Source organism: Berghia stephanieae, chromosome 5 (assembly GCF_034508935.2).
Source record: "Berghia stephanieae isolate SIO BIC M18660-M18661 chromosome 5, UCSD_Bste_1.3, whole genome shotgun sequence".
Taxonomy (NCBI): domain Eukaryota; kingdom Metazoa; phylum Mollusca; class Gastropoda; order Nudibranchia; family Aeolidiidae; genus Berghia; species Berghia stephanieae.
Window position 1 is genome coordinate 54,722,879 of NC_088364.1, and position 11,951 is coordinate 54,734,829.

Sequence of the window (11,951 nt, forward strand, 5' to 3'; positions counted from 1 at the left end):
TTTGAAGGGAGCCATCTTCGGGAGTTCTAAAACGTGACTTGCTCGCTCACTCGCCCTCCTACCGACTGACAACTGACAACTGAGAACGAGCAGCTTTCCCCCCCCCCCCCCTACCATGCTTCACTTTCGACCCAGCTTCCACTTCCAACACTTCCTGTGATTGCGCAGGTGTATTGTGGCAGGAGTCCAAATTGCCACGGGAAGCAATTCAGACTCGGGTCCGAATTGCCACTTCGTTGTAAAATAAAATCTTATCAGTCCAGTTTCCTTCTTTGGGAAAATAAAATTATATAGTGATTAACTACATTTATTTATTGTTCATAAGTGGCAGACGCATGGAATTTCTCCCAATGATAATGATAATAATTATACCTTGATGCTGATGAATAAATATGAAGATAAGATAAGAGTGGAATTTTAAAATCTTATTTACATTGTTTAGTAAAAATCATGTTGCACTAAACTAAATACATTTTATGATAGGACTGTCTGTCTATTTGCAGTTCAGTAGTACTTTAGAACTGCAAATAGTATTTTTTTTATGCTGAAAGAGAGAGTGTCAGTTTGAGATGAAAAGAAAAGAATGAGAATAGTTCCGTCCCCGTTTATTGTATTGTTTACAGTTAGTTAAATATATTTTATAAAGTTCCAGGAATTTCTCTTTCTCTCTCTCTCTCTCTCTCTCTCTCTCTCTCTCTCTCTCTCTCTCTCTCGCTCTCTCTCTCGCTCTCTCTCTCTCTCACCGTTGCTCATGATTCAGATCTCAGTGCTCCTGTAAATAATAGAAGTTACCATCAATTAAACTACCTCTACTTACTAACTACTGCAGCCACCACCACATCATCACTACTACTACTACTACTACAATGTAGTCTACATTCCCTCTCTTTCAACATAATGTATAACATGACGCATATCATTAACAGTTGTTTTGGAGAACAATGTGTAACATCAATTTCACTCTCACACATACTCATACTCATACTCTTGAATTGAAGGCAATGTTGCTGTACCCGTGAACACGAAAAAGTAAAAGTAAAAAGGAAAGGTCAGCTGTTTTGAGAGTTACAATCTAGATACTAGGAGTTCGGGTCTTTTTTGTCCACTTGATTTGCAGATGGATAAAGACCAAAGTTGTCAAAAGTCTAAATTAAATTGAGACTGAGGCTTCTTATTAGACCATTCAGTTTAGTTTTGTTCTGTACTGTACTGTGTACTGTGTAGCTAAGTAAATAAGTTCTTCCGGTATCTTACACTTACACGGAACGCCGGCTGTGGTCATCGGGTTTCAGCACAAATGCAAAAATGGAAAGAAAAAATTTACCTTGTATTTTGGGTACTCAAACATCCAAGTCATTAAGCATCCATTTTCTTCGAAATTTGTCAGTTGGTCATAAAATCCTAAGGATAAAATACTAACAACAGCAACAGCTATACTCAAAACGATGGGGGCTGCCATCTTGAATGATATTTGCGATTTTGAAAACTTCTCACGAAGAAGAACTCAAAGTGAAAAAGGTACCGTTTGAGGTTGTGATAACGGTCTTTATGAAGGAACTGTGTTTTCAGTCCAGCGTTGCCCAACCGTATTGAACGACTTCCGTCCAGTGGCGCTTACATCGCTTGTAGGCCTATGAAATGTTTAGAAAATTTTTTTTAAATGTGAGCTCCTACACAGTGGCGGTTCTAGCCTATTTACAGTGGTGGGGCAAAGATGATTCGGTTTTATATATATATATATATATATATATATATATATATATATATATATATATATATATATATATATATATATATGTGTGTGTGTGTGTGTGTGTGTGTGTGTTTGTTGTTTTTGTTTTTGTTTTTAAGGGTTTTACGGCGCTTGCAACACATTTAGGTTATATCAGCGCCAGTAAAAAGGAAGAAAATGGGATAGTAAAAAGTTCTAGAATTACAATTAAAGCACCCAAGAAAAAGTAAGACAAAGGGGAATTGAGAACAAATAGGGATCAGATGTAGATTCCAAGAGCACACCACCAATGTACTTAGTTTGAAATCACCTACAAGTCTCATCCAGACACAAGCACAAAATCCAACAAAGAGGAACACACTCAAATGCTTACATTATACATTCAAAATAAAAATAATAATACATAACAGAGAGATGATTTACAAGGAAAAAAATATCATCTCCCAAAACAATAACTGCATTTGACTGTTTCCCTCCCAGCTAGGATTCCGGCCAGTGCCAGGACAAAACCAAGTAATCTCATTCCGAGACAAAGACAGAAAGCATGTTGGATAACAGATATAAGGGGATAGAAGACACAGTATGTACCTCCCTGCCCGCTATGGGAGGTCAGGATCCCCACCCAGTGTGTGTGTGTGTGTGTGTGTGTGTGTGTATTTTTTTTGGATTTTTTTTTAATTATCTTTTTTTTTTATTATTATTATTTTTTTTCACATTTAAAAAATAATATTTCAACCACAAATAATCACATTCACAATGAAATGACAATACCAGTAGATTTTAATTATTCCAAACGTAATCAAAAATGAATCACGAAAGATAATACAACAAAAAAATAAAGCGACGAGGCATAATGCAACAACACCTTGACAATACAAGTCCATTTCGTTCACTCGAAAAATTAAAGAGATGCTTTAATCCCACAACGGCGAGATTAATAATTCTGTTACATTACTGGTTTTCAGTAGTATGTAGTAACCTTAAAGTTTTCATCGAGAAGCAACGACAGCGATATGACACGAGTTTCATTCAGAGCTCAAATTGCATCATTTTACTGCTCTCTTGGTGGTTAGAATGATTGTGCCGGTGGTGGTAGTGGTTGGAATAGTGGTAGCGGTGGTGGTGTCGGTGGAGGAGGATGTAATTTTGGTAGTGGTTTTGGTGGTGCTGTTGGTTAGAATGATAGTTGTGGAGACGATGACGGAAATTGTATGATGATGTTGATATTGTTTTTATTGCTATTGTAGTACTGTAATAATAATAACAATAATAATAATAATAATAATAATAATAATAATAATAATAATAATAATATAATAATAATAATAATAATAATAATAATAATAATAATAATAATAATAATAATAATAATAATAATAATGTTAACAATAATAACAATAATAATATTACCATCATCATTACTACCACACCATCATTACTACTACCACCATCACCATCATTATTACGTTTCCAATAATTTTTTCTCGTTTTTTAAAATTTGATATCTATCAAAACAGACAAAAATTCCGGTGATTTTTCTAAAGGGTAGTTAAAATATATACGATTTTATTAGCCCTAAAAATTACGATTTTTATTTTCCTAATTCAAGTAGGCAGGTCTGCTATGACAAGTATCAGTTCCATAGTCAAAATAAGACAAACAAAAACAAAGTTTATTTAATCTTAGGCTTTCGCCAATACTTCATACAATATAATTAAGACAGAATAATGCTACCAATCTCTCCTCATGCATTCGTTAGACTGTCACAATAACGACCGTGTTATCTTTACTCCTTACCCAACCAACCCCTAGCTTCCCACCTCTTTATCACGAACTATCTTATGTATGTATTAACTTCAGGACGGGCAAGTACGGAATCTGCCCACCCTTCCTTTAAACGTATCTATTTCCTCTATAACTTAGTTAGAATTCAACTCTCTCCTTACTCAGAAGAGTATTTCTCGTATACTAATTCAATTGTTGAGAAAACCAAAATGGTGGTTGTACTTTATATATTTATTTAGTCGTGACTTTTGAATAAAAGTGTTTTGTTTTATTAGAGGGAATACAATAGAAAATTACATTGTTTTGCAAAATTATTTTGTCTGGCAATAAAAACACAGCGGTAATTACTTTAAGAATTAAAAAAAAAAGAACTAACAAATTAATTTGTTTAAAAAAACAAAACAAAACCCCTCAAAAAAAAACAAAAAAAAACAACAACAACAACAAAACAAATAAGAAAACAATTTAAATAAATGAGTTTTGAGAAGCACTAAACAAAACGAGGAAAAAAGAAATAGTTTAAATGGATAAACAAATATATAAAAACAACACAAATTAATACTAAATTGATATAAAATTAGTAAATTAATAAATTTAATTCAATACTGGAACCTTCCCAACGTCATTACATCAATGGTACCAGCACAAGTAAGACAATAAATAAGAAAAAGTTCGTTTGCCAAAATTTCTATTAAGTGTTCACTGGTTAATAAGGTGGGCTCATTTGAATTAGCCCGACCTAGTACTAAAGAGGCCAGACAGCAAAATTCGGAGTTAGTTCGCCGTCAGGCGACGAGACGATGATATGACGATTTGGGCGGAGTGGAGTGGTTGGGGGGGGGGGGGGGGGGGGTGATAAAAAAGAACAGGAGCGTATCCTGGTTTATGCATTACGGGGTGCATGGTGATTCGCAATCTATCAAAAATAAACACAAATTGATTTCAGTACGAAGTATCAAGTTTAAGTAGTAACTTTTGAAATTATCTAATTTAAATTAGATTATTTCGGACCTGGTAATACAGCATATAACTTGAAAAAACAGGCTGGTATTTGCCCACCCTGCCCATTATTACCAGCCGTCCCTGCTCCTACAAAAATGTTATGACCTGAAATTGCTAGATCCGTACCAATTTACATACCAGCAACATCCCAGTGTAGAAGACGCACTTTTAACCGCCACAAATTCGATCTCAAAACACCTTGACCAAACGCCCTCGAATTACGCCAGAATCCTGTATGTCGACTTTTCATCAGCTTTTAATGCCATGAACACATATATTTTGCTTCAACGGTTGTGCAACATGGATATTCCAAACTACCTTATTAAATGGTATAAAGAGTTTCTGACCCATAGACCGCAATGTGTAAAATTGGGTGAAATTATCTCCAACAAAAGAACTTTGTCGAACGGATGTCTCCAAGGCTGCGTGAGTTCCCCAATCCTGTACATCTTATACACCAACGACTGCAGACCATCCTTTGAAAACTGTTTTATAGTGAAATATGCAGATGATACTGCTATTCTTGGCTTATTAAAAGATAAAGTTACCGAAAATAATTATTTCAAACAAATTAATATATTCACCGATTAGTGTAAACAAAATCAGCTTGAATTGAATGTTGAAAAAACGAAAGAACAGGTGTTTGGTGTAAAAAAAATAAAAACGACTTAAAGTGTGTGACGATCGGTAAAGATGATGTTGAGATAGTTGAATATATATATTTTAAATATTTAGGAATAACCATTGATAGTTCCCTCAATTTCTCTCAACATATTAACATTTGAGGTCGAATTGCCACAATTGTAATAAATTGAAAACGAAATGAATATGTGTATGTTGTGTATATCGCACGCGTGAAAGAAAGAGAGGGAGAGAGAGAGAGAGAGAGAGAGAGAGAGAGAGAGAGAGAGAGAGAAGAGAGAGAGAGAGAGAGAGAGAGAGAGAGAGAGTCTCTGTGTGTGTGTGAGAGAGAGAGAGTCTGTGTGTGTGTGTGAGAGAGTGAGAGAGAGAGAGAGAGAGAGAGAGAGAGAGAGAGAGAGAGAGAGAGAAAATAAGTAGGACTGAAATATCTATAACAAGTGTAACTAATTGACAAATTGACATATTTATGGACAATAAAGATCTATTATTATTATTATTATTATTATTATTATTATTATTATTATTATTATTATATTATTATTATTATTATTATTATTATTATTATTATTATTATTATTATTATTATTATTATTATTATTATTATTATTATTGATGTCTGGCACAACCTAGTCCAGTATATTATGTTCTCTTCTATGGGTTGGCAAACTCATCGGTTGTCTTAGACTATTGGAAGACAGGATGCTTTACATCTTCTGTACAATCGGGGCTCTATCCTGTCATCATCAAAGTGTAGATTGAAATCGTTTATGATTAAAGGTCTGTTTTTGGAATACTTGTCGATTACGTCTTGACGTTCTGAGAGGATGTTTTTAATTGTAAATACATTTGTCTTTTTTGGTGGCGGTTGGTGCAAGCAGATAACAAGTTGTTATTACAACACATCTTTAATGCTTATAATATATGGGTGCGTGGACTGTGTGTGTATGTGTTTGTGTTTGAAAAACATAAATGGTAACATAAAACAAGTCAATGGTAGCTAGATCTGTGAAAAGTTTTTGGACTTGTCCTTTTTTTGATTATTTTATTTTTTAATATATATAGTTTATATATATATATAATATATATATATATATATATATATATATATATATATATATATATATATATATATATATATATCAGTTAATTAGGCTTGGTATCACGATCACGGAGAAAGAAAATCTATTTTGTTTTTGTAGCAAAGTTACTGCCGAAAGTCTCCATGATGAAATCACCAGTCAATAATATTTCATCTTCAAGATAAGTCACGCCTCCACCTCAATGACCAATGTGTGGTAATGATATGTGCACATCGGCCATGTCCAACAACAACAAAAAATTAAAGTTATCTTCATCAGCTCAACATACCCAACTTTGAAAGGCATAAATTGATCTTCTCTTCATTTTAGATCGAGTATGGTGAGGGACTGTGATACATATATTTATTTATTTATTAAAACTATTTAAAAATAATTAATCTATTATTTTTTTGCCACTTCTTATGAGCACTTGATTCAACCGCAAATGTCTACTGTAATTGAGACACGTTCAGGCATGATGGACCTGTTTCGTATGAAGTGGCCACGTCGTCTTGGTCGACTTTCGTATCTCTACATTACCAACCAGAAGGCAGATTTCGGATTATTTTGACAAAATTTGCTACCGCGTTTTGATTGATTTACAGATAAGAGTTGACTATAAGATTTGTAATGTTGTCTACAAATCATTGAGCATCAACAGTCCCTCCTATATTAAAGACCTTCTAAACATATATGTCCCCAATAGAAACTTGAGGTCAAGCAATGACCAATCAATCCTTGTCAAACCTAAGACTAAGACATTGCGTAAAATAGGTGAACAATCTTTTCAATTTTCCATCATCGTCGTCATCATCATCATCATCATCATCATCATCATCATCATCATCATCATCATCATCATGATCATGATCATTATTATTTATTTATTTATTTTATTATTACTATTATTATTACTCGTCATTATTATCATTATTATCATTCTTCTTCTTCTTCTTCTTCTTCTTCTTCTTCTTCTTCTTCTTCTTCTTCTTCTTCTTCTCCTCCTCCTCCTCCTCATCATCATCAATCATCATCATCATCATCATCATCATCATCATCATCATCATCATCAACATCATCGTCGTCGTCGTCATCCTCCTCCTCATCATCATCATCGTCGTCATCACCATCATCATCATCATCATTATAATAATGATAAATAATAATAATAATATAATAATAATAATAATAATAATGATAATAATAATGATGATGATGATAATAATAATAATAATAATAATAATAATAATAATAATATAATAATAATAATAACAAGAACAACACCAATAATAATAATATAATAATATAATAATAATAATAATAATAATAATAATAATAATAATATTGATAATAATAATAATAATGATAATAATAATAATAATAATAATAATAATAATAATAATAATATATCATCATCATCATCATCATCATCATTATTATTATGATTATTATTTCCTGTCTTATGATAACTAATGACATTTTAGCTGACAAAAAAATACAACCCCCCCCCCCCAAAAAAAAAAAAAAAAAACAACAACAAAACCAACCCACGAAACAAAATTAAAAAAACAACAAATAACCCTCAAGGTCCCCCCCCCCCCCCCCCCCCCACCCCAAAAAAAAAATAACAACTGAAAAAAAAGAAACCCATAACATACAAACAAACAAAAAAAAACCCAAAGAAACAGACAAATAAACAAAGCAACAGGGTGTAATATCATGTCAAAAGCAATGTGCGTGTATTCATTTTTCTTACATTCATATTGTAATAAAGCAGCGTCTTTTTTTATTTTTATTCCACAATGTTGTCATGGAAAGTTTAATCAATCATACAGTATTATTCAATTAACTATAGTAATTCTCGAAGAAAGTTCCATCATTGAAGTAGACCCGCTTGTAATTCTGAATCAAATTCTCCGCCTCACTCTTCACGTCAGGGAATCGGTGGTTGCTTTTCCTGGCTGTTTGGTGAAAAAGAGGAAAGGATGAGAGGATGTGAGTTAAAAGAAAAAAAAATATACAAAAAAAAAACAAACAAACAAAACAAAACAAAACAAAAACAACAAATGAATAAAATCATTTTAAAAAATAAATCAAATATCACCTTCCCCCCCCCCCCCAAAAAAAAAAACAAACAAAACAAAAAACAACACACACAAAAAACAAAAAAAAAAACAAAAAAACAAAAGACAACAATAAAACAAACAAAAATCCACACACAAAAAAAACAAGTAAAACAAAACAAAAACAGATGAAAAAACAAACAAAACAAAACAAAACAAAGGAGAAACAATTCCCCCCCCCCCCCCAACCACGCCCCCACCCCCACCCCACCCAAACCCCCCAAAAACAATAAAAAACAAAATAAAACTCATAGGCTATTATCATAACGTTCTGGCGCGTTGTTTCACCTTGTTGCAATGTTAAGTATTTTGAGCAAGGTCAGTGACTGAATGGGTACCAAATATCACAAAACTCTGAGGTTGTGTCCGTGGGTAAGGCACTTTACACATATTACCCTCACTGGACTCGGGTGTAAATGAATGCTTCGCTATAGAAAGTGACAGATATTGTAAGAGTATTTATAACAAAGGGGCCTCTGACAGGTGAAATGGAATTTTGTTCCATATTTCCTGCTGAGGGAATAAATGAAGCATCGTGAAGCGGATTGAGGACGGGGAAAAGTGGAAGCGCGCTACGTGTCTACCATTCATTTTTATCAATTTAGATGCTTTAGAAATGAGGTGTACAGACGGATGGGAAAAGTCTCATGGAAAGAGAAAAAATCAAACAGTATGTTACTTATTGGATGAAATAAATATAATAAAAATAAGTACAGAATATTCTTCTGGTGACTGTAAAGCACAGAAAGTTGGCATACTATGGCGATAGACAAGGCCCTTCAGATTATGGGAAAAGAGGGAGAGGGTACAATGAAAGTAATAATAATAATAATAATAATAATAATAATAATAATAATAGATCTTTATTGTCCATAAATATGGCAATTTGTCATTTAGTTACACTTGTCATAACGTTATATGATAACTATAACATTGAACAGACACCTCACTCCTACCCATTCTCTCTCTCTCTCTCTCTCTCTCTCTCTCTCTCTCTCTCTCTCTCTCCCTCTCTCTTCCTCTCTTTCTTTCACGCATGCGACATACACAACATTAACATTTTCATTTCATTTTCAATTCGTTACATTCTTGGCAATTCAACACCAAATATTATCATCATTATCAATTGGTCACTTCATCTAGCCTAACATTAAACAAATTAATCAGTCAATCAGTCAACGCATCAATCCTTGGTTTTGCTGTACCATATGAAATATTCAACATTTTTATTGCTGATGGAACGAACGTTGATTTATACTTGTTAGTTCCACATTTAATCTGACAAAAACTTCTCCCAGATGGCAAAAGATCAAATTCATGGTATAAAATATGTTTTTTTATTGTTGGTAATTGAGGATGCTTTCCTTTCTATTGCTTTTCCATGAATTCTTTCTACTTCATCAACAGGATGATTTATTATTTTTGATGCCTCTTTGTAATTCTAAATCATCATACAACGCTTTATATAATATTAAGCGAAGGATAGGTCTTCAATCAACAAATCGCGAAATAAGATAAAATTAGTGGTGCACTTTTGTGTCGGAAGTAAATAAGGCCGCCGCCATTTCGATTTCCTTGAGACAAAAACATTGATACGAACGATTTTTCCGAGGATTTGAAGCAGAACTCTGAAAGAGCTGGTTGGGAAACAAAAGATATGATTGAGAGTATGATGGACTGCTCGGAGATGGCGCTAGACAGAGACGTGTGAAAGACCATGGCATCCAACCTCTATGAGAAGAAGCCTCTGTAAGGTAAGGCAAGAAGATGCTGGACACCGATTCCGTCAATTGTACATTGGATCAAAAGGGTCGTGACTGGAATTCCGTTGATGACGAAGTCAATTATTTTGTTTTTCATGATTCCAGAAGAACACTTCAGTTGAGAGTATGTTGCGTTTGACACCTTTGATTCACTGAGGGTTTTTTATAAAATGTGTGTTCACCTTGATAACTATGGTGAGGACTATGTGACTCGTGTTTTGTCAAAAATTAGCGTATTTTACTTCTAGTTCTTCTTGTTCTTTTCTTGTTGCTGTTGCTGTTGCTGTTGTTGTTGTTGTTGTTGTTGTTGTTGTTGTTGTTCTTCTTCTTCTTCTTCTTCTTCTTCTTCTTATCTCCTCCTCCTCCCCCTCCTAAACCACCACCACCACCACCACCACACTCTTCATTCATCTTCTTCTTCTTTTTCTTCTATACTCTATCTCTCTCTCTCTCTCTCTCTCTCTCTCTCTCTCTCTCTCTCTCTCTCTCTCTCTCTCTCTCACACACACACACACACTGAACCCGACCTTCTCTGACAAAGAAGTTGGCCATGTACTGGCTGACCATGACTGCGTGGTCCCCATGGTTGATGTTGTAGTTGGGGTTCCAGTTTAAATTGTTCTTTTCCGGGTGCCACTGTGAGCCGTAGATCGGGTAGTTTTTGGCTGCAAATAATAATAATAATAATAATAATAATAATAATAATAATAATAATAATAATAATAATAATAATAATAATAAAATATACTACTTCTAATACTACTACTACTACTACTACTACTACTACTACTACTACTACTACTACTACTACTACTACTACTACTACTACTACTACTACTACTACTACAACTACTAACTACTACTTACTACTACTATACTACTACTATACTACTACTACTACTACTACTACTACTACTACTACTACTACTACTACTACTACTACTACTACTACTACTACTACTGATACTACTACTACTACTACTACTACAAATTCAACATATTTTCGAGTTCTTTCCGCGTGTTTTGTAGCTTTTGTGGCGTGATGGACTCAATAATAGCTCCTTTATTTCATGGTAAACGTTCCAACATCTGCCATGGGACCTGAACAAACAATGTATCTGATGTAATCACGTAGGAAAAAGCGTTCCGGAGACATGCCCGGTCAACCTGGTGGCCAGGCAACGAGTCCATTTTCCCCAATCCATATATCTGTGTTTTAGAAATTCGCAAATGCCATGTCTTCAATGTGGAGGAAACCGTCTGACTCAAAAATTATCTATGGGTAATATGTACGAAAATGGGATGTAGCATAAAATTTTAGCATGTCTAAAGAGACATTTACAGCAATCGTTTTCACGGTAAAGAAAGATGTGCCTATTACTGTTTTGTGAATCTACCAGAAACAAATATTCACTTTGGGTCTCGGCGCATTTATAACATCCGATTCTATGTTTGTTCTTAAAAATCGTTTTCATGTGCTGTAATGGTCTGCCAAACTAGGGTATGAAACATTGTAGAGCTACATTTAGCGAATCCATTTCATGCGATCACATAATAAAAAACAAAATAAAATAAAAAAGAAAACAAATTCCTCCAAAAAAACAAAACAAAACCCACAACAAAAAAGAATTGAAAAAAAAGGAAATAAAAATGAGGTTTTATACAGCGCAATAACCATTTAACGTGCTCAAAGCGCTTTACAAGGCGTCCGTAGCCAACATCAACACTTAACATAAAGGACCTGAGATGTTGCTTGTTAAGCAATATTCCATTTTTTTTCGGACAGAGACCACGCTGTTAACGACCCGGTACTCATTTTATACAT

General features: G+C 33.9%; 2 protein-coding genes across 2 annotated transcripts in view; both read right to left on the reverse strand.

Moving 5' to 3' along the window:
* LOC144973224 (GPI inositol-deacylase-like) overlaps window positions 1–1,507 on the reverse strand; it is a 64,877-nt gene extending 63,370 nt beyond the window's left edge. The window contains exon 1 of the mRNA XM_078915396.1: window positions 1,325–1,507. Coding sequence (XP_078771522.1) covers window positions 1,325–1,459 — 135 coding nt within the window. The 5' untranslated portion in view covers window positions 1,460–1,507. The remainder of the gene's footprint in view (window positions 1–1,324) is intronic.
* Window positions 1,508–7,955: 6,448 nt separating this feature from the next.
* The window catches only part of LOC144973225 (gamma-glutamyl hydrolase A-like), a 47,965-nt gene continuing 43,969 nt past the window's right edge, over window positions 7,956–11,951 (reverse strand). The window contains exons 9-10 of the mRNA XM_078915397.1: window positions 10,654–10,791; window positions 7,956–8,201 (exon numbers count right to left, since the gene is read on the reverse strand). Coding sequence (XP_078771523.1) covers window positions 8,086–8,201; window positions 10,654–10,791 — 254 coding nt within the window. The 3' untranslated portion in view covers window positions 7,956–8,085. The remainder of the gene's footprint in view (window positions 8,202–10,653; window positions 10,792–11,951) is intronic.